Source organism: Rhinolophus sinicus, chromosome 5 (assembly GCF_057876585.1).
Source record: "Rhinolophus sinicus isolate RSI-liver-muscle chromosome 5, RSI-T2T, whole genome shotgun sequence".
Classification (NCBI taxonomy): Eukaryota; Metazoa; Chordata; class Mammalia; order Chiroptera; family Rhinolophidae; genus Rhinolophus; species Rhinolophus sinicus.
In genome coordinates, this window is record NC_142505.1 from 31,911,412 (window position 1) to 31,936,029 (window position 24,618).

The following is a 24,618-nucleotide window of genomic DNA, read 5'->3' on the forward strand; positions in this document are numbered from 1 at the left end:
GAATTATCAAGAGAGTCACATGAAATTATCAGTATGGAAGCTCTTTCAAAAGTGTCAAAGTATATTTATAAAGGACTATTTATAATCTCATCCTCAGTGCTCTATGTATTTCCTTATCTGGAGAGACTAAGAAAATTAGGCCAGTGTACTCCCCCAGTTTCCATTTTCTCATCCTTTTGCAGACAGCCTGGTCATCTTTCAGTTTCTCATTTGCTCTATATCAATTATGATGCTTTTAGCTCAAGGAATGGAAAATCCCATCCCAAAGGGCTTTAACAATAGGACATTTTATTCTCTTATAACTACTCCACAGCTAGGGTGGCCGCCAGGTACAGGGTGACAGGCCCATGCCTGCGCATCTTTTGGGTCTAACCTTCCCTAAGGGTTGCTCTCGTCCTTACCAGAGCTGCAATGTGGCTGCAGTGGTTCCAGGAATCACAGGCAGAGATGAACTCTTTCTTCATGTGTGTCTCTTTTTCTTAGGCTCGGAAACCTTTCCGAGAAAAATCTCTTATTTTTTATTGGTTAGAACTGGCTACCCACCCTCCCCTAAACTAATCTCTTGCAAAGGGAGATAGGATTGATATGATTGACAGGATTACTCAGGATTGACTCTTGAACTAGGGATAGGGCTATTTTCTACATGGCCACATGGTGGGAAATGACCTGAAAATGATCAGGATCTGACAGCTAAAAAGAGGGAGGAGATTGGCTACTGGGTAGGCAACCAACAGAGTCTGTGTAGCAGATGCTGTCAGTGCCTGCTCATATCCCAGGCCCTATGACTTCAGTGCACGTCACTGACTTCTGACCACCAGCACCTGTATTTCTTGGCTTACAAGCTTCTTCTGGTATTTGGATCTTCTTTTATGGCCCATGTAATAAACCAGAAATGCTGGGAGAGCAATGTTCCCACCCTGGGAATGGCCCTTAATGACTGTTGAGAGTATATATACCGCCAAGTGTATAAATACCCCAGTTTCCTAATCTCTAGGGTGAGATAACTGTGGTGCTTGCTTTACACTGGCTTCCAGAATTTTCCTAGCAGAATGAAGCTCCAGTTACACACAGTGGTAGCTGGCTTGACAACACCCTTACAGGCTGCCTTCTTTTCCCTGTCTTACTTTTTTACTTCACAATGGTGTTTCCTTCACCTACTTTCACGTACTACCTCAGAGCTGGCTTCTTGGGAAACCGAAACAAAGATACACTGTACCATATGCCAAACTCCTTCTTGAATCCAGAGGCTTTGTATATAATTTCCCCATCTTCTTGGACTGTGTTTCCTCTTTCTTCTCACCTGAAGCACTGTTGCTCTCCCTTCAGTTTCCGTGTAAATGTCCCTTCCCATTGGAAGCCTTCTGTGGCCTCCTTTCCATCTGCCACCACTCTCTTCATGTTTGCTCTCCTATTCTATATTTCTTAACAATGATGATAATGGTTGTAATTTAATTAATTGTTTGTGTAATTGTTTGCTTCCCTCTTTATCCCCAACTAGACTGTGAGCTGCTTGGGGGCAGGGACAATGGTTTTGGCTCATCACTATGTCACTGGCATCTAGCACGATGCCTGGCACGAAGCAGAGGGTCTAGAAAGACGAGGCTTGTGACAGACTAAAGGTGTAAGTTTTAGGGTCATTGTCATAGACAAAGTGATCAAAGCTTTAGATGAAAAAGATCTTTATTCACATGCCTTCTCCATGGATCTACATTTATTTCTCAGGACAGAAGAGAACTTTTATGCATAAGGGAAGCTCATCATCTAAGAGAATCTTGGCTCATTTATATATACAAAATATGTCATTTTAACCTTTTCATTTTATTTATACATCACAGAATTCTACCTCAAATCCACCATTCATCTATTTCCTCATTCATTCATTCATTCATTCAATGCCTACTTATTGGACACTGTACCTGGCAAGACCCTAGAATTATCTGCCATCAACTTTTTCAAAAAGTCATGAGAGATTATATTTATGAAGAATATGCCAGGTTCTCTGTCTGCCTCCACTCAGCTGTACTTCCACATTGGGCTTTTGGCTTTCATTAAAGCAACAAGAAACAATCCTACGAAAGTAATCACTGTCTTTGCTGGAAAATGGTAACTTAGGACATCGTCTATTTTGTCACTCATTGCTCACAAAAGAGAAATTTCTCTTAGTGATAAGTTGCATGAGGTAGGGTAAAAACAAACAAACAAACAAACAAACAAACAAAGAAACATGCACATATGCCATTTCGTTGACAGGCAGAATCTTTCTTAATAATCCCTACATCAAACCCTTACCTCTGCACTGGACTGAGGCAGGTTTTGCAGAGCTTGAGGCTCATAAAATTTGGAATCCTTCTTTGAGAAAAAAATACAAAACTACAGAAAAAATGGGACACAGATCCTTGGAAGGGGTCCACACAAGAAACACGCTCTGAAGTTTAAGCTTCACTGGTTTCACAGTAAATCAGCATCTGACCTTGATTCAGTGAAACTGGTTTCCACCGCCCCTTACTCCTGCCATGGTTGTTCTGACTGCTATGCCTTATTGACCTTGTTTTCTTATTTGAAAAGCCTCCCTGTTTCTTCTTCAATCCCTGGACCTCATTTTTTCAAAGTTTGGTTTCACAATGCCTTCTTTGATTCTACCCAGCAGAAAGATCTCCTTTCCCCAAAGGTCCACAACACTATGTATAGAGCTCAGGATATTCTGTCTCACTATGGCTTACAGACCATCATGAACTGCTCTATTTGAGATGCATATAATGTGCCTTCTCCATTGGGAGTGTCCACTTCTCGGGCACAGGGACTATTTCTTCCTTTAGATCTCCCCTGAGCACCTACTAAAGTCCTGGGTATAGCAGGAAGGGAAGGAAAAAGGAAAGAGTGTTACACAAGCAAAATGATGGGGTTTGAGATGGGGCTGGCCTGGTTCAAGCTCTAGCTCTGCCACTTTTTAGTGTGGTGCCTTAGGCTTAACCTCTCTGAGTCTTGGTTTTCTCACTGACAAATGGATGCAATAACGATGTTCATTTCAAATCATTGTCATGAAGATTAGGTGAACGCATTTATTCATTCACCAAATATCTATTTATCCAAATAGCCCTCCTGGGCTACTTTTGACACTAGAGGCTCGGAATACGTGTACATGTGAATGAGCAATACTCCCTGTGTGGAGTTTCTCATAGTTGAACTGAGAGATAGAAATTTATAACATATTAGGATAAGGCTATAACAGACACACAACCACAGCAGAGTAAGTGTTCAATAAATAGCTGTGCAGTAAATGAAGGCATTCAGAAGAGAAAATGGATAATTTTGCAAAATAAGTTAACTCTTTACATGATTGCAGCATCATTCCTATGTAAATATAATGTTAAATATAATGGATATGACAGTGCGTGGGAAGTCATAAAATACTGCATGTAAAAGAAAACAAAACCAATAAGAGAAAGTAAGGATTGAATGAGAGGAGAGATAAAAAGAAGAAGAAAGGCCCAAAGATGGGAAGAGGGAAGCAGGGGCCTCCGTTGACCCACCTGGCCCAGCGTGCACTCCATGCTGCCCAGGAAGTCAGCCTCCTTCAGCCCGTTGTGATTGCTGCTGATGTCATGAACTTCAAACCGCAGGCGCTGCACCTCTTCAAAGTAAAAGTCCACAGTAAACAGTTTTGAATAGACTGGGTTTATGCAGGTGCGAATCACCTCTGTTCTGTCAACCTGCAAGGAGAGAGAATGAGAAAACCCACCAGAGATTAGGGCTTTTTTATTATTAACCTTTAGGCAAATTAATTTTATGGGGCTTTACCTTCTTCCAAAATAAAATGCCCCTTGTCCAGTCACCAGGGCAAGCACCCTCAGAGAATGAGCCATGTTTCAAGGAGGAAAATCTTATTAGAGCAATCTGAAGCTTTGTATTTAAAGATTTATAACACGGTGTATTGTTAGGTAATAGGGTAACAAGATGGATCAATTGTTAGTGGCTGCCTGGAGCCATAGGATGAGAAAGAGTCTGATAGCGCAGGAGGAAAGAAATCAATAATCGATTAGTGATGTCTGATGGGCACAGTAATGGTAAATGACCATGCAAGTGCCCCATTGTAACCACTCCTACTCTAATATGAGTTTTATAACTCATGATTCCCAGAATAATTAAGTGGAAAGGCCAGGAGATAACTGTCTTTGGCCTCAAGTATGCCTTTTGTTGGGTTTATAATGTTTACTCAGTCATTTCAATTCCCTGGGCCTCAGTTTCCTCATCAACAAAATGAGGATTAGAGGCTGAAAAGTCCCTTCCTGTTCTAACATTCCATGAGCTATGATTCTGCTTGTCTTCTGCGATAATAGCTTTCCATTTGCTCCTGTCTCCCAGACCCATATCTGCCACTCTCCACCCCACTCTGTACCCCTGGAAGTTAACCTCTTTGGATTGAATTTCCTGGGTTCCCTTGCCTTTTAAGTTCTGGTTGGAGTCAGCCAAAGGAGGGACTTGGCAGGAAGTCAGAGAGTGAGAGGACAGAGGACAGAGAGGGGCAGGCAGTGGCTCCATGGCTCTGCATACAGAGTCTGCTGGCAGACTCCTTCCACAGAGCAAGCTTTTACTGGGATTTGGTAGCATAGTACCCCCTCTTTCCTCTCTTCAGACCCTGGGGTGGCAATGAATTCCTGCTGCTGCTATCCCTGATGTCTCAGATGCCTCACCAACCTTTGTTGGCTCCCTTATCCCATGCCCCTGAAAACAGCCCCTCTGTAAAGAGTTTAATCCTTTCAGTGAAACTCTCTAGGTATGCCATCTGTTTTTTGCTGACACCCTTACCACTAAGGTTCTTTTCTTCTGTGCCTGTCACATGTAAAAATACATAACACCATTTACATGCTGGGAAGCCTTAAAGGACCAAGTTACTGATAACCCAAGATCTTACAGTATCTCTCAACTGGAGATATCCATCACTCGTATTTTACAAATCAACTGGAGCTTACAATGCATTGTTGGCTTTCGAATAGAAACATGGTTTATTGAATACTTCCTAAGTGTCATTTATTAGCACAAAATGGGAAAATAATTTCCTCCACTTTCATAAGCATATAGGGAAATAGCCTCTCAATAAAACGAAGAGAAGACAATTTTGACCACATGCACATGCATGTTTCCCAGCAAAGGAAGTGAATTTGGTACTTGCTGTAGCCTCCCCTGATATTTTTGAGTACAGTAATTTGTCCCTGGTCCAGGTCCTTCCTCTGGGCCCCATGTGAGAGGGTTGTCCTGTAAGGAATACCTCTTGCTATTCCTGATGGGATGGTCAATCCAGGTTGCAAAGAGAAGGAGAATATAGTTACGGTTATGTCCCTGTCCAATAGATAGAAAACCAGATCCCAGCCTACTGTTTATTAGCATTTATAAAAGCTATTGTTCAAAACAAATAGATGCAGATAACAGTTTAGTGGTTACCAGAGGGTAAGGGAGTAGAGGAGACGTAGAAGAGGGTAAAGGGGGTCAAATATATGGTGACTGATGGAAGGAGACTTAACTTTGGGTGGTGAACACACATGCAATACATAGATGATGTATTATAGAATTGCACACTTGAAACCTATATAATTTTATTAACCAATGTCACACCAATACATTTAATAAAAAAAGTTTTTTAAAAAAGCTATTGGTCAGACCAATGGTTATTTGATAATTCTGGCTTCCCCTGAAGACTCAGCTTCTATTTGAGCTGAATTTTACATTCTTATACATAATGTTCATTTTGGCGGACAGGACTGAATACGAGGTATAACAATTAAGTTCACGAACTCATTTTAGAAAAAGTTGCTGAATAGCACTGTGGTCACCTTCCAAGTACTCCCCTTGGGAAGCTGTGCACTGATGCCAGTGCCTAGTCCACCCTTCAAAGAAATTTTGGAACTATTTCAGGAGTGGCCATCAGAGCTGTTGTCGTATTACCCTTGATATCCTGAATGTCATCAAAATGTCTTCCTTTCAATATTTCCTTTATCTTTAGGTAAAGAAAGAAGTCATTGGGGGCCAGATCAGGTGAGTAGAGAGGGTGTTCCAATACAGTTATTTGTTTACTGGCCAATAACTCCCTCACAGACAGTGCTGTGTGGGTTGGTGCATTGTCGTGATGCAAGAGCCATGAATTGTTGGTGAAAGTTCAGGTCGTCTAATTTTTTCATGCAGCCTTTTCAGTACTTCTAAATAATAAACTTTGTTAACTGTTTGTCCAGTTGGTACAAACTCATAATGAATAATCCCTCTGATATCAAAAAAGGTTAGCAATAATGTTGAAACAAAGTTCACAGACTTAATTGGCAGATCTTGTATGTCATTGGCTGATTGTGTGGGTACAAAGATTTACTGTATGGGCACTTTTTTTTTTTTTTTTTTTTTTTGGTTGTTAAGAGATCATGCTTTTGAATAATAGTATAAATCAGATGTTAGAAATTGGTTTTCAGATTTTTGGGTAAATACCCAGGAGAGAGATTGCTGGGTCATATGGTAATTCTATTCTTAATTTATTTACGGTGGCCAAGACATGGAAACAACCAAAGCGTCCTTTGATAGATGACTGGATAAAGAAGATGTGGTATATATACACAATGGAATATTATTCTGTCATTAGAAAAGATGAAATAGTGCCATTTGCAACAACATGGATAGATCTTGAGATTATTATGCTAAGTGAAATAAGTCAGACAGAAAATGTCAAGAACCATATGATTTAACTGATATGTGGGATATAAAACTGAAAACAACAAAGGAACAAGACAAACAAATAAAGAAATAAAAACAAATAGACACAGACAATAGCTTAGTGGTTACCAGAGAGAATGAGGGGAAGTAAGTGGTAGATGAGGGTAAAGTGGATCAAATATACGGTGATGGAAGGAGAACTAACTCTGTGTGGTGAACACAAAATATGACATATAGATGATACATTATGGAATTGTACACTTGAAACCTATGTAACTTTACTAACCATTGTCACCACAATAAACTTTAATTAAAAAGAAAGAGAGAAAGAGAGAAAAAGAAAGAAAGAAAGAAAGAAAGAAAGAAAGAAAGAAAGAAAGAAAGAAAGAAAGAAAGAAAGAAAAGAAAGAAAGAAAGGGCACTCGTACTCTGCAAGTTCGAGCTGACTTGGAGGTGTTTTGTTTGTCTCACTTGCCAGAGGGTAAGGGGGGTGGGGGGTGGGGGGTGGGAGATGAGGGTAAGGGGGATCGAATATATGGTGATGGAAAGAGAACTGACTCTGGGTGATGAACACACAATGGAATTTATAGATGATGTAATACAGAATTGTACACCTGAAATCTATGTAATTTTACTAACAATTGTCACCCCAATAAATTTAATTTAAAAAAAAGAATTTTTCCTTTAATTTGAAAACATAAAAGAGAGGGCATTTCTATTGCCCACCCTTTGGGGAAAAAAATCAGAATATCTGGTAATCTGGGGCCACATTCAAACATGGCAACAATTGGCAACTGCCCTATTCAGATGGGGCACTCATTCACCAGTTTCCAAGCTCTTCTCCCTTAATGAATTTCCCTGCCTGGCCCCAGAGGCACTTTTGCAACATCTGGTCCAAATTTGTAGCATAATGAACCATACAATAAGAGATTTAATTATATTCACGGGGTGTCTTTTGATAGAGGATTTCAAAATAGCTTTCAAGAAGTAAACATATAGGTGGATTTGACATCCTCAAGACAGAGAAAAGGAAACCACTCCTTGTGGATGGAAGAATAGAGTCCAAGGCAGCTTCAGATGACAGATACAGGAGATGGAAATTCTATCCAATTCTAGTCTTTCTTTTTCTGCTCTAACCACCCCAAATGGCACAAACTGCTGATGTACATTGACCCTGCTACTTTTCTTCTCACTTCTTGATTTTCAAATGATGATGATCCCACATACCTATAAAGTTCATATTGGCATTAAGCCACACGGCCCAGACAGGCTATCCAAGGCAAGCTGCCAGCATGCAACACTGGATGATTGGATTTTTTGAGGGACATTGACTGGAAAGAAATTAAGCAATACCCATTTGCATTAGCAAGATAGGTAATAACCAAAGACAACCTCAGGACCAGTAAGAATCCTAACACCACATAGGCGCTCAGGAAAAGAAGAATGATAGAAGACATACTCTCAATACTAAATGCTTACTTGGAAGGTATTGCAAACCTTTCTGCATTCCCAGCTATTATGGGAGATGCATTATCTTTGCTGGAGACCGAAGCCAGGTTTAATCTGAGCACCAGAGCCTAGGGTAGCTCATGTTTCTCAGTGAGAGGTGTTAAGGTCAAAGTGATTGTTTCCAAAAGACCATCCACTGACTGGTGCTATGGGCTACATCAGAATCGATCAAGCAGCTTTCTTTAAAACTCAAATTCCTGTTCCCTACTCCCAGCAATTTTGATTCAGTAAGTATAAGATGGGACCCAGAAATCTGTATTTTTAAGGGTGTCCCAGGCAATCTAGATGTAGGAATACCAGAGTAAGGGAAGTGAGCAGGGTCTTGCTTTTGCTCTTATGTGGGGGTTTTTCCTTCCTTCTTTCTTTATTTTTTTAATTTTTTTGTGTCAAGGTTTATTTTAATCTTGCTGGCCTTCTGTTACCCAGTCTGCAGAAAGTGTGCTTTTCTCCTCTCTTCCCTAGTTGTAATGACTGATATACGTATGTTGCTTTGTAGTTTGCAGAATATGCTCACCCCATTTTTAATTTGATTCTTATAGCAATACTGTGATACAACTGTATGCTATTTTCTGTATGAGAAAAATCAAGATCAAATATCAGCACAAAGTATTAGGTGATAGAGTGGGCACTTGAACTCATGCCTTCTGGCCTCAAAACCTGGACTACTTTCCTTAATTCGAGTTTATTCATGAGCATCCCTTGAAAGAGATGAAAAATGCAGCTAGGTTATGGCATGATGGTGATAGAATCAATCACTGAATACTGCTTTTGATGAGATGATGTCTTAAAAATTTAATCTAGATTGGACTTCCGGAAAAATGGCGGCGTGAGGAGAGCCTCTGTAAAGCTCCCCTGGAATTTACAACGAATCGAACAACAAAAACTCCACAAAGGACTCCCTGCACAGCACACAGGCAACACGAAGAGGCCCACTACCGACTGAAATCACCTACAGGTGGGAGATTCGCGCGAGTGGAGGGAGGAGGAAAGGGAGAAGTGCGCGGAGACGGAGACGCGCGGGCGGAGGACGCAGACCTGGCTCAGTGCGCCGAGCTCGCTGCTTCCCGGAACTACCGCAGCTGCGGGAGAGGGAAGAACTCGGACTGCTAGGGCTCCGCCAGGGCTCCACAGGGCTGAGGGGACAGCATATAACACGGCTGAACCCAACGCTCACGGCAGAGACCTCGGAGAAAAGACTGAGGGAAAAAGGCTGAAAACGGTGGTTTAAGCCCGCACTGCCGAGCAGAGAACGGAGCCTTAGGCACTGAGACTAGCCGCCCCCTCCCACCCCTCCCAGAGCTCGTCCGGCCCCCACCTGCCCGGTGCTAAAAGCGAAACAGTAGCAGTGTCAGATCAAAACAACAGAAAATTTGCTGTTTTGAGAACTGTGGAATGCAAACACAATTTCACAGCCCAACTAGTTCCAGCAAAGGGGAGAGAGCTGTGGAAGCAGGACGGGCTGTGGTGGTTGCCGCCATTGCTCTGGGCCACCTCTCACAACTCACCCCGCCTCTGACCCCACCTATCTGGGCGGATCCCTGCAGGAGTAAACAGAACTGCTGAAACCTACGGGCTCTGAATCAGGAGCTGGAAGAGCTTTGGAACATCAAAAGCTCTCCGCATACCCACCGGGACACTGCGCCCTGTGACCTAGACGAACTATTAACAGAGGAGAAGCCCGTCTCCCAGGGAATCCCCCCATTGTGTGAGAAGTTGGAATAGTGCAGAGAAAACATAGCACTACTGTGTGGGAGAAGAAAAATAAGTTGCAGTTGGAGAAATAATAAAACATTCTACCAACAAGTACTGGCAAACAAAAGAAAGACCGCTTTCTATCAACCTGTTGCAGAAGCCACTCCTGTAGATGTCTAGGAAGAGAAATAGTAAACCAGTAATCACCATGAATAACCAAGGCAACAAGATAGCTCAGAAAGAAAGTGAAAAATCTCCAGAGAAGGCACTTAAAGATACAGAAATATGTGACTTAAATGACAGAGAATTCAAGATTGCAGTTCTGAAAAAACTCAACGAGATACAAGAAAACACAGATAGGCAGTTAAAGGAACTCAGAAACTCAATCAAAGAACAGCATGAGCATTTTACGAAAGAGATTGAAATCTTAAAAAAGAACCAAATAGAATTTCTGGAGATTAAGAACTCAATAGAAGAAATTAAGAATGAAATAACCAGCTTAGGTAGTAGAGTTGACCAGATGGAGGAAAGAGTCAGTGACATCGAAGATAGAAACCTGGAAATGACACAGAGAGAAGAAGAAAGAGACTTGAGACTTAAAAGAAATGAAAGAACTCTACAAGAACTTTCTGACTCCATCAGAAAGAGCAATATAAGAATAATGGGCATACCAGAAGGAGAAGAAAGAGAGAAGGGAACAGAGAATATATTCAAACAAATTGTCGATGAGAACTTCCCAAATTTGTGGACAGAACTGGACCCTCGAATCCAAGAAGCAAATAGAACACCTAGTTACCTCAATCCCAACAGACCTTCTCCAAGGCACATTGTATTGAAGCTGTCTAAAATCAACGACAAAGAAAGAATCCTCAAGGCAGCCAGGGAAAAGAAGACGGTAACTTACAAAGGAAAGCCCATTAGATTATCATCAGATTTTTCAGCAGAAACTCTACAAGCCAGGAGGGAGTGGAACCAAATATTCAAACTATTGAAAGAGAGAAATCATGAGCCAAGAATAATATATCCAGCAAAGATATCCTTTAGATATGAAGGAGGAATAAAGACCTTTCCAGACATACAGAAGCTGAGGGAATTTTCTAATACACGACCTGCACTACAAGAAGTACTAAAGGAGGCTATTCGACCACCATCAACAGGGACAATTTGTGGCAACCAAAACTCAAAAAGGGGGAGAGTAAAGGCCTGAACCGGAATATGGGAATGGAGAGAGTAAGCGTGCTGAAGATAATGGAATACTCTAAATATCAAACTTTCTTTTACATAAACTTAAGGGTAACCACTCAAAAAAAATCCAGAACTGAAATATATACTGAAATAAGAGAAGAAACAGAGGGAAACATCATAGAATACCACCACACAGAAATAATAGACAACAACAAAAAGGCAAAGAAACAATGGAGACACAGCCTTACCAGAAAACTAAAGATAGAATGACAGGAAATCCTCACATATCAATAATCACCCTAAATGTAAATGGACTGAACTCACCAATAAAAAGGCACAGAGTAGCAGATTGGATCAAAAAACTAAACCCAACCATATGCTGTCTCCAAGAGACACATCTCAGCTACAAGGACAAGCACAGACTCAAAGTGAAAGGGTGGAAATTGACACTCCAAGCAAATGGTACCCAGAGAAAATCAGGTGTAGCCATAATGATATCAGATGAAACAGACTTCAAGGTGAAAAAGATAACAAGAGACAAAGATGGACATTTCATAATGGTGAAGGGGACTGTACAACAAGAAGACATAACAGTCATCAATATTTATGCCCCCAATCAGGGAGCACCGAAATACACCAAGCAACTACTAACAGAACTAAAGGGAGAAATTGACCAAAACACAATTATACTAGGGGACTTAAATACATCATTGACAGCTATGGATAGATCATCCAAACAGAAAATAAATAACGAAATAGTAGCCCTAAATGACACATTAGATGAAATGGACATAATTGACATTTATAGAGCACTTCATCCTAAAACATCAGACTATACATTCTTTTCTGGTGTACACGGAACATTCTCAAGGATAGACCATATATTGGGACATAAAATCAGTCTCAACAAATTTAAGAAGATTGAAATCATACCATGCATATTCTCTGATCACAAGGCTTTGAAATTGGATATCAACTGTAAAAAGAAAGCAGGAAAAAACACAAATACATGGAGATTAAACAACATACTTTTAAAGAAGGACTGGGTCAAAGAAGAAATTAGAGGAGAGATCAAAAGATACATAGAAACAAATGACAATGAAAATACATCCTACCAAAATTTCTGGGATGCAGCGAAAGCAGTTTTAAGAGGGAAATTTATCTCATTACAGGCCTATCTCAAGAAACAAGAAAACTCCCAAATAAATAACCTCATGTTACACCTTAAAGAACTAGAAAAAGAAGAACAAGTAAAACCCAAGGTCAGCAGAAGAAAGGAAATAATAAAAATTAAAGCAGAAATAAATGAAATAGAGAACAAAAAGACAATAGAAAAAATTAATGTGACAAAGAGCTGGTTCTTTGAAAAGATTAACAAAATTGACAAACCCTTGGCTAGACTTACTAAGATAAAAAGAGAGAAGACACTGATTAACAAAATCAGAAACGTAAAAGGGGAAGTTATCACGGACACCACAGAAATACAAAGGATCATCCAAGAATACTATGAAGGACTATATGCCACCAAATTCAACAACCTAGAAGAAATGGACAAGTTCTTAGAAACATATAGCCTTCCAAGGCTGAACCATGAAGAACTGGAAAATCTAAACAGACCGATCACCAGTAACGAAATTGAATCAGTCATCCAAAACCTTCCCAAAAGCAAAAGTCCGGGACCAGATGGCTTCACTAGTGAATTCTACCAAACCTTCAAAGAGGATCTAATACCAATTCTGCACAAACTCTTCCAAAAAATTGAAGAAGAGACAGTACTCCCTAACTCATTTTATGAGGCCAACATTACCCTGATACCAAAACCTGGTAAGGACAGCACAAAAAAAGAAAACTACAGACCAATATCTCTAATGAATACCGATGCAAAAATCCTAAATAAAATTCTAGCAAATCGAATACAACAATGCATTAAAAAGATTATTCATCACGACCAAGTGGGGTTCATCCCCGGGGCACAAGGATGGTTCAACATACGCAAATCCATCAATGTGATACATCACATAAACAAAATAAAGGACAAAAATCATATGATTATATCAATTGATGCAGAAAAAGCATTTGACAAGATACAACATCCATTTATGATTAAAACACTTAATAAAATGGGTATAGAAGGAAAATACCTTAACATAATAAAGGCCATATATGACAAGCCCTCTGCTAATCTCATAATTAATGGAGAAAAGCTGAAGCCCTTTGCTCTACGTTCAGGAACACGACAGGGATGTCCCCTATCACCTCTGCTTTTCAACATAGTGTTGGAAGTCCTTGCCAGAGCAATCAGGCAAGAGAAAGAAATAAAAGGCATCCAAATTGGGAATGAAGAAGTTAAATTATCACTCTTTGCAGATGACATGATGCTATATATAGAAAACCCTAAAGACTCCACCAAAAAGCTACTAGAAACAATCAACGAATACAGTAAAGTTGCCGGCTACAAAATCAACGCACAAAAGTCCATTGCCTTCCTATATACTAACAATGAAATCTCAGAAAAAGAAATACAAAAAACAATTCCTTTTGCAATTGCAGCAAAAAGAATAAAATACCTAGGAATAAACTTAACCAAGGATGTGAAAGACCTATATGCTGAAAACTATAAGACATTTTTGAAAGAAATTGAAGAAGACACAAAGAAATGGAAAGACATTCCATGCTCATGGATTGGAAGAATCAACATAGTTAAAATGGCCATATTACCCAAAGCAATATACAGATTCAATGCAATCCCCATCAAAATCCCAATGGCATATTTTAAAGAAATAGAACAAAAAATCATCAGATTTGTTTGGAACCACAAAAGACCCCGAATAGCCAAAGCAATCTTAAGAAAAAAGAACTATAATGGAGGTATCACACTTCCTGACTTTGGCCTGTACTACAGGGCCACAATAATCAAAACAGCATGGTATTGGCAGAAAAACAGACACATAGACCAATGGAATAGAATTGAGAACCCAGAAATAAAACCACATAAATATGGACAGATAATTTTTGACAAAGAAGCTAAAAACATACAATGGAGCAAAGACAGCCTCTTCAATAAATGGTGCTGGGAGAATTGGATAGCCACGTGCAAAAGAATGAAACTGGACTGCTATTTGTCACCATGTACCAAAGTCAATTCAAAATGGATCAAAGACTTAAGCATAAGACCTGACACAATAAACTGCATAGAAGAAAACATAGGTACTAAACTTATGGACCTTGGGTTCAAAGAGCATTTTATGAACTTGACTCCAAAGGCAATGGAAGTAAAAGCTAAAATAAACGAATGGGACTATATGAAACTTAAAAGCTTCTGCACAGCAAAAGAAACCATTGACAAAATAAAGAGGCCACCAACTGAATGGGAGAAGATTTTTGCTAACAGTGCCTCCGATAAGGGGCTAGTATCCAGAATATACAAGGAACTCATGCAACTCAACAACAAAAAAGCAAACAACCCAATTGATAAATGGGCAGAGGACTTGAAGAGACATTTCTCCAAAGAGGACATACAAATGGCAAATAAACATATGAAAAAATGCTCAACATCACTAATCATCAGAGAAATGCAAATCAAAACCACAATGAGATATCACCTCACCCCAGTCAGAATGGCTATCATCAACAAGACAAATAGTAACAAATGTTGGAGAGGTTGTGGAGAAAAAGGAACCCTCATACACTGTTGGTGGGAATGCAGACTGGTGCAGCCGTTATGGAAGGCAGTGTGGAGGTTCCTCAAAGAATTACGAATAGAATTGCCGTTTGACCCAGCAATCCCTCTCCTGGGTATCTACCCAAAAAATCTGAAAACATTTAGAGATAAAGACACGTGTGCTCCAATGTTCATTGCAGCTTTGTTTACGGTGGCCAAGACATGGAAACAACCAAAATGTCCTTCGATAGATGAATGGATAAAGAAGTTGTGGTACATATACACAATGGAATACTATTCGGCAGTGAGAAAAGATGATATAGGAACATTTGTGACAACATGGATGGATCTTGAGAGAGTAATGCTGAGCGAAACAAGTCAGACAGAAAAAGCAGAGAACCATGTGATTTCACTGATATGTGGTATATAAACCAAAAACAACAAAAGAACAAGACAAACAAATGAGAAACAGAAACTCATAGACACGGACAATAGTTTAGTGGTTGCCAGAGGGTAAGGGGGGTGGGGGGGGTGGGGGGGGAGGTGAGGGTAAGGGGGATCGAATATATGGTGATGGAAGAACTGACTCTGGGTGATGAACATACAATGGGATTTATAGATGATGTAATACAGAATTGTACACCTGAAATCTATGTAATTTTACTAACAATTGTCACCCCAATAAATTTAATTAAAAAAAAAAAAAAAAATTTAATCTAAAACATTTTTTCAGCACAACATTAAAGTTTATAATAGATAATACTTATGGAAGGCCTGCTATGTCATAGGCGTTATTCAGGTATAATTGACATATAATAAGCCATATCTATTTTAAGTGTGCAAATCAGTAAGTGTTGACATATGTATATATGTGTGAAGCCATCACCACAATAAGACAGTGAACATACTCGTTATCCCCCCAAAGTTTCCTCATGCCCCTCTGTAACTCCTTCCTGTCACCCCTTCGTGCCTCCTGTTCCCAAGCAAGTATTTTGAGAATTATTATTGTTCTGTGTATCAATGGTTCATCTATCTTATCGCTGAGTAATATTCCATTGATGGACATTCGGATTGTTTCCAGTTTAGCTATTACACATAACACTGCCATGAATATTCATGTACAAGCATTTGGACGGACATATATTTCTTCTTCTCTTGTGGAAATACCTAGGGGTGAAATCAGTGTATGTTTTACTTTTTAAATTCTAATAGGTGTGTAGTTGTATCTCATTGTAGTTTTAATTTTTACTTTTCTCATTACTAATGATGTTGAGCAGCTTTTCATATGCTTATTTGCCATCTGAATATATTTGTTGGTAAAGTGTCCATTCAAATCTATTGACAGGCACTCTCTTTTCATCCTGTCACAACATTATGAGGTAGGTACTATTATTATCCCCTTACTGGGAGGAAGAGAGACGCTGTAACTTTCCCAATTTCACATGGCGTGCAAGAGGTCGGATTTGAACCTAGGTAGTTAAGCTCATGAATCTGTGTGTTTCACCTCTATTCTCTATCATCACGCAAATGTGAAGCTTTTGTGCCTAAACCTATTGCTCAAAGTAACGCACAAGCCAAACAACAGATGTAAAACGAGGAAGTGATGAGGAAAATCATTGACAGAGCATTGCGGTTGTGTCTCTAGAGATCTGGTTTGTCCACTGGGCATACTGGAGATACAGTGGGGGTCGTGAACACTGCCCAGATTGGGTTGTGCAGGGGGAAAGGTCAGTATGTCATTAAGAAACAGTTTAAGACTGTGCACAGAATGACTGCCTTGGGCTTCTAAGGGCTGGAACTGCCGTAGGCAAAGGAGGTGAGGTTGTTGAAAGGTGAGCAGTAAACAATGTGATGCTATTAGTGGGAAGAAGGTGAAGGCAGGGACCAAAAGTGATGCCTGTCCCTGAACAGTCTAAGGTTTCCTGGAGAAGTACAAACCCTTAATCCAAGGGTAATAGGAGCTGGTAAAGAATGACATCATGGGCCAGAGAGAGACATGAGGGCCCCCAGGGCAAGCTTCTGATTAGGTGGTATGCCTTCAAACTGATGTTCTTTAAATATTTCCTCAATATCTCTTTAGTGAGGGTAGGAAGAAATTAATTTTCTCTGAATAAAGAATAGATGGCTTTCTTTATGCTCAAAAGTAGAAGATTTATTACAGAAAAAATCTCAAACCACATAACTTCCAAAGGGGCATATTAAACCACATAAAATTTTGATAATAAAATAAAATCACCGAGACACCAGAAATAGCATTATTCAATTTCTGGGTTTCAGTTGCTCATGGCTGCTGATTTCAAGGGACTGCCCTATGCCTGCCACAAACAAATTGTGAGTCTCAAAATCCCTCAACAGAGATAGGTTGGTGCTAGTGAGATATGGCTTTTATTTTCAATTTAAGTGAATTCTCTACTTTGATAGGACTAAAACGCAAACATTTTGCTGGGTATATTATATAAAAAGTAGCATGTGGAAAAGAGTTTACTGGTGCCATTGTTGTAATCTGCCTACATGCGGAGGTTGCATCATTTCTGGCTGCCTGGCTGACCTACATGGACTGGGGGTTCCTGCTCATCAGTGTTTAAAACCGAACACATGCCTGACATTGGGAGCCTTTGCTTCTCCTTAACTTGTCACAAAACCCAGGGCAGAAGGTGACCTTGCACCTTGACATGTATCCAGCTTAGTGGTTCTCAATGGGGGCAATACTCCCTTTCCCAGGGGGCAATTTGGAAATGTGTAGGGGCATTTTGGGTTGTCGCAATGATGGGGTGACATCTCTGGAAGCTAAATATCCTACTTTGTGGATGTTAGTACTGATTGACGCAGAACTACACATCTCTCAAAACTAGTAGTGTCCCCTTATAGTTCAACCCACTTTCAACCCCAACTACACAGTGAAACTCCTCCAAAGGCTCTCTGGTTCGCAAAACAATCCACATGAATGGACTTATTAGCCAAGATAGGAATAAAGAGGGAGATCTTCTAGAAGTCATTCCCTATTTAAAGCAATCACAAAAATTTGGGGGGGGGGGGAATAATACACTTCACAGAACTATCTCCTGAGGAAATCATTTTTACTTCTGCCCAGTAAATTATTTTGCTCTTTCTTGAAACAGATGGCAAGTTGGGTGGTGACCAATGGTAATGGTACCTTTTTGGCTCAGGCAACAAAAGGAGTGAGAGAAAAAAATGATGCACCTTTATTGTATGCCTTCTTACCTTCCTACAGAAGGCACTTTACATGTTATCTTCAGTCCTCATTTTTGTCAACTTTAAAACATACTTTTATTTCACAATTTAACATATTTAAAGCAGGGAAAGGTGTTATAATTGATAAAATGCCATTATTTAATTGGAAGTATTTTTTCCTTAACTGGTAGTACATAAAATAGTTCTTCATTTTACCAGTGATTAACTATTTTATAAATGATTCTATTAAATACATCATCCTCATTTTGGAGATGATAAAATAAAACTGCATCAGAAAAGCAGTGACAAGAGCAAGGCTCAACCAGTCTGCCTGAATCCAAAATATATGCTGTTTCTATCACACCATTTGTTATGGGTTAAATAATATCAAAATTTATATGTTGAGTTCCTAACCTCCAGTATCTCAGAACGTGATCTTATTTGAAAATAGGATTGTTCTAGAAGTAATGCATGAAAGGTCATAGAAGAGTAGACCCTGATTTGATATGACCGGTATCTTATAAAAGGGGAAATTAGGACACAGATACATACACAAGGAGATGCTATCTGAACACAAAGGAAGCGATTGGAGTGACAATGCGCTTACCACCCAAGGAACACCAAAGATTGCCGGCAAACCACCGGAAGCCAGGAGAGAGGCATGGGACAGATATTTTTCTAGAGCCCTCAGTAGGAACAAAGCCTGCCAACACCTTGGTCTTGGACTTCTAGCCTCCCAAATGGTGAGGCAATAAGTTTCTGTTGTTTAAGTCAGACTATGGCACTTGGTTATGACAGCCCTAGTATACTAACATGCCATTCTGCCTCTCCAGTGATATCACCAGGCTGGCACCTCTTAGATTTATCTCCAAAAAGGCACTCTTTTTGGAGCTTACCACCATATGGTAAACATTTACATACTCTAGATATAACTGAAGATGTAATTCAGAATTACAAATGTCTCATCGATCCATTGAAAAGTCCCTTCATCTTCCTGCTATACCCTTAACCTGGCTCTCAAGTGACAGGGCCTCTGGGGATGAACCTGCTGGAAAGCCTAGAGCTAAACAGTCCCTTCAGCTCCTGACAGAGCCCTGGGCTTGAGCTGTTCAAAGTGGACAGTAGAGTCACATCACCTCGACCAGGAGTGCAACACAGAAGTAAAGGAAATGAGCATCACCCTATGGCACCTTCAGAGAGCTCTCTAGTGCCATGAGGATGGGCCCAGGGTCTAGCTCTTGCTTTGTTGCCCTCCACAGCCCTTTTAGGCTGCTTGCTCCATTCATAGTCAATCCTGACTGGGTTAGCACATCAGCAGGGGGTCTCAAATGTCTTCCCGTGCTAACCACCTCTGTGTCCTCCACGGCTTTCCTTTTTCCCAATGTGAAAACCCAATTTGTGTGGCTTAGTTTTCTGATTTCTGCTCCATGTCTCATTGCTTTGAGCCCCAGCACACTTAATTTGGGAGTCCTGTCACTCTACCAGTGCTGTACTATAGAACTTTCTATATAATAGGAATGTTTTATATCTGCACTGTCCAAAATGGCATCCACCAGCCAGATATGGCTGTCGAGCACTTGAAGTGTGGCTAATGGGATTGAGAAATTGAATTTTAAATTCAGTGAAGGTGGAGTCCTCCTGATGGGATTAGTGTCCTCATAAAGGAGACCCCAGAGTGCTCCCTTGTCCCTGCTACCACGTGAAGACGCAGCGAGAAGGTGGCCGTCTATGACATAGGGCGAGAGCTCTCACCCAAACACCAAATCTGCCAGTGACTCGATCTGGGACTTCCCAGCCTTCAGAAGAACAAATCCATTTCTATTGTTTATAAGCCACTCAGTCTATGGTATTCTGGTATAGCAACCTGAATGGACTAAGACATCAGGTGATTTAGTTTAAAAATTTACCCAGTTAAAAATCTTTACCAATGTATAGTGAAGTGTGAGAACCAATTACATGTATATTATTTTAACAACGGCTATGGCTCAGCTTCAAGCTGCACAGATACCAGGAAGCAGGAGGTATTGTGAGATCTACTCTGAATGCCATACCCCAACCTTTGGATCAGACTTAGTGTATTAGTACATTTCTGCTTGGTTGGAAGCTGCCATGGTGACTGCTGCTCATTTTGCTACACGGCATGAAGACTGAATGAAATAACTGCTTTATGGGTTGGTTTATTTGGCTGTCTTACCTAACCGAGCCCTCCATTACCTGGCATTTGCATGTTTATGAAACAAGAGTTCGTGAATGTGTTGGTTATTGTCCTTTGCATCCCCAGATCTTTCTGCTCGGCCCTGTGTCCCAGCAGACTGGCCTGTATGTATTGCTTCTTTCATTTTTGTTTTGTTTTTCGCCAGTATATCTCCTTCAGCCAATAGGAGGCACCAGCAGGAGATCCGAAAGTGGGAGGAAAAAAGAGGTTGATGTGTTTTTCTTGCCCCACTCCCTGCCCTGTTGCAATTTTGGCAATGACTATATCCCTCCCCCTACAGACCCTCCTAGAAGAAGCCTCTTCCTGCAAAGTTCCAGCTCTCACTGAGTGCTAGGAAGAACACCACCTCTGCCTGCCCATTAGGCCCAGTGGTGGCCTCCCACTACTGCCAGTCCCAGAGCATGGCAGCCTCCCCTGCTGAGTCCTTTAACTTTGCCCACACGTTTCTAAGTGGTCCCTTTATTAACATTTCTTTTTCAGCTGGAACCCTGATGGCTTCTGCAATGTTCTTACAAATGGCCCAACATACTGCAAAACCTGGAAGAGCCTTCTGAATCCAAAGGTCAGAAGAAATTGCGTCCAGTCTGGTGACTCATGAGGAATGAAATATATGCTCATATAAGACTTTGAAAACTGATAATCCATATGGGATTCATGTGGCACGTTCTTTTAGTCACAGCAGCCTACTCCTCAACCAGTCCAATAATGGTGCATAAGGAACATTTACTGAGTACTTAGTATGTACCAGGCATTGTTTAACCACAACACATAAATTATTCCACTTAATCACCACAACAACCATATATTAACACTACAACTATTTTACATGAGGAAACTTAGGGTCAAAGAGGTCAATTTGCCTAAGGTCACCAGCTCGGCAGTGATCGAGCCACTTGGGATTCCCCTTAAGCTTCTTTCCTGGGACGTGGCATCTCTCTTGAAGAGAACAACTCTATTCAGGTACCCTCTGACCATAGTGGTTTCAGGGGCAGCCCTTTTCAACACTCAGTATTCCAAATGTTCTTTGAGAGGAAAACAATCTTTAATATCCTCAGCTGGGTGACGGACCTTGAAAAGTCTTTTCAGTGTGACTGTTGAGTGTCTAGCATGCCTTTCCCAGTCTTCAAACTTTCTCTTCCCCCTCCTTTTATATTTTATTCTTCAACTTTCTTCCACTTCACTCTAGTCCCTTTAGAATGGCTCTGGAGAAATCTAGATGCTCCAAGCTGAGAGGACATAAAAGAGTGTATGACATAAATGGTGTTTCTCAGTCCTAAATCCACTGCCTTCTAGCCCCCAGTCCAGCTGTAAGCCAGCACATAAATATCAAGCAATCAGAAACCATCTCACAAAATTCACGCCGCCTGCTAAAAGCAGGCAGAGCCTGTGAGGATGGGAGTGGGAAGGTGTTGGATTGCAGGTCACTTGAAGTTGCAGCTACTGTCAGATCCTCCTCATGCAGAGCTTGGAGGCTAATCCCACACAAATATAAAGCAATTTGCACCTCACTCAGATGTTGGTTATTAACAGGATGTTCCAAACATCTCATCTCTCTGTCACAGCTGTGGAGTCCTCGGGAAAGGTCGTCCAAGGCTGGAAAGCCTTAGTTTTCATATTAATTGATGTTTGCAATAGTGAAAAGAACCTCATCTGCAGGATGCTGTGCACATGTCCCAAGTCCCACATGCTCACCAGCCAGCAGACTGTGGAGGTGGCTCATGAGCCCACCTCCACCCTCCTCACACTAGATGTCCATGTGCAGGCACGAAGCCATGGGGGTTGTCCCTAGCTGCGGTCAGGTCCCTAGGTTCCAAGTCCCCCTGCCCTGACTCCTTTAGAATAATCAATATCCATCCTGCTTATAAGTGAATTCCCAATTGCCCAAATTGTGAATCAGTCACCTGATTCTCTACATGCCATGGGGCGGGGAGGACAACCTTATACCCACTGCTCTTTTCCACAGTCCTCTGTCATCAACCAACAGCTGCTCACCTCTCTTTGACACTTTTCCTCCTCCCATGCCATGTATGTGGTTGACAGCAATAATCTCAGATCTTAGACTCTTACAGTTTATCAAGTAGGGAATGGCAGCAGCTTTCATTCTGCCTCTCAGCGAAAAGTGATTGGAGAGAACATGGTGCTGCAAAGGTACCTGAAGCCATCTCTGCATTAAGTGGGAAAATTGATCACTTAGCAATGTCTGCCCTGCGTACAGGAGGGGGTAGGGGTAGCTCATGTGTCACATGTGCATCACTCCTCTTCTACTCTGCTGATTCAACTTTAACAGAGGAAATCGAGGACCACAGATAGGAAAATGACGTCCTTAAATTCCTGAAGCTACAAATTGGCAGCTGAGATGTGGACCTGGCTAGGTTCTCTGAGTCCTGGAGCAGGGCTCTGTCTCCCTACACCAAACATTTATTCCATGACTTCCCACGGTACATAGCTGCAAAGGTACTTATAGGATCCAGTGCCCAGCACATCAGCATCAAGGTCTAACACAAATGAACACATGTACACATTCAGGCTTTCTCTGCGGTTTTGTCACTGAGGGCTAATCCTCCACAACATCTGAACCAGAATCTAAAACAATCAAAGCCCCTGAAGGGGGCAACACTATGGAACTAGGCCAGGCCAGGAAATGGGTTCACAGGAAATGGGTGAGCCCAGGTACCTTCCTACACAAACATCAGTGAGACACTGGACCTTGAACCAAGCCAGACTCGGATGGAAGGCTAACAGAGCAAGGTACCTTCAGACATCCTGCAGATCCCCGAATGGGATGTTTAATGCCTTCAAGCAGCATTCCTGAAGCATGCTCTACAATACATGAGCTCTCTAGCAGCTCCTGGAAACAAAGCATCCTGCAGTCAAATGAGGTTTGGAAGTCCTGCCCACGATGCCCTTTTCTTAGAAGACCATCACACAGAATACATACTAAAGACTCTTGAGGAGTTCTGCAGCAAATACATGTGTTAACTTGTCTAAAAATTTCCAAACTTATTTAACCCGCCTTTTCTTTTCCTCTCATAAAAAACATCTATTAATATCCAACAAACACATTTGAAGGAGTTTGCACTAAAGTGTTAAGAAAATAGGCATCTTTTATTTTCTCTAAGCGCAAAAAAGTTAAAACACAAGTGAGACAAGTTGTCTTACATACTCCACACTTGCAAAGCGCCCAAAACACACTTTGTTCCGTATTTATTAAAATAATGAACAAGTGATGAGCCTCTGAATGTGTTCTATATTTTGCACAATTTCCATAGGCCATGCATGCGTCTATTTTCCCCTGATGTTTCCCTTGACCAGTTTCTCTCCCCTGTCTCCTCATTAAAATGTTGAGCTTCGATCTTAAGCCAAACCCAAGTTACCACCAATTCTTATCATCATGAAACTTTATCTCAGCAACAGAAGACAGATGGTAGAGACAACTGAGTTTCTTCTCTGCCTAGGGTGGATTCCAATATGTGCCACAGGCTCCCTGCCTTCTCTTCCACATTCAATTTATACCAGCTTTGTTTAGCTGTACGGCACCGGCCTTGCCTGGTGACAAATCTGGGGTGATGTCCATCTGACAGTCACTAGTTACATACCTGGATTCTCTTTCCACTGTGACCCAACAAGTAGCAACCCCTCCTTTTGCTCCATTTCCACATATTTATATCTGTCTCTATATCTATATCATCTGTATCTATCACTTTTGTTTTACTAGATACTGAAAATTTCTTCTTGAAGCTAAGGAATTTACAACATTTTACTATACTTGTCAATAAAAAAGTTGAAGCTGCTTACACAGGGTTGAGAGAAAGCCTGGTGTGAGGGACACCCAGAGTTCAGGAAACACATTCTCTTTGTTAAATCCTGATTGTTTGGGCCTTGAGTCTACCTTGCAGTAGGCTGAGTATTAGAATCTTCTAGACTATTCTAGATGATGACAGTTCCCTCTCTACCCCAGTATATTCAAGCTACTCCACATAACACAAAGCTCTCCAAATGTGCATCCCTCACCCCGCCTCGATTCTCATTTCTTTCCTTGTAAATATCAGAGAGTTTCTTATAAATGTAAAGGATTGGTAATCAGAAAATTAATCTCAATGGATTTTCAAATCACTGCCAATCACTTGGATAAGATGATTTTTTTATGGCAATTACCCTAAGATGTCACAAGATAATGTCTTTATTAGGAAAGGTAAAAATCCATCTCTGTTTTTCTGTTTCTCCTTCCCATTCTTAAATGTCTATTTCCGATCCGTAAATCCACACGTGCCTACAGCACACAATGATTCCTTTATGAAGTTTATGTGTCTTTTGGAGCCATCACCCTCTAATGCTGTGGCGTTGCTCTGACTCGTTTGTCCTTAAGTTTGTTGATACTGACGAGCTCACATGGCTGGGTCCCTCATAAGATCCAAACTCTATTAGTGAGTGGGGCTACGTCTCCAAGCAATGACATTTCCCATCACACTGTCAT

The 24,618-nt window shown here is 40.9% G+C and overlaps 1 protein-coding gene across 6 annotated transcripts in view; it reads right to left on the reverse strand.

Annotated features, from left to right (window-relative positions):
- The window catches only part of CPNE4 (copine 4), a 410,233-nt gene that overhangs the window by 129,208 nt on the left and 256,407 nt on the right, over window positions 1–24,618 (reverse strand). For all 6 annotated transcript variants that reach the window (XM_019725940.3, XM_019725942.3, XM_019725945.3 and 3 more), the window contains exon 3: window positions 3,531–3,710. In XM_019725940.3, the coding sequence (XP_019581499.1) occupies window positions 3,531–3,710 (180 nt within the window). The remainder of the gene's footprint in view (window positions 1–3,530; window positions 3,711–24,618) is intronic.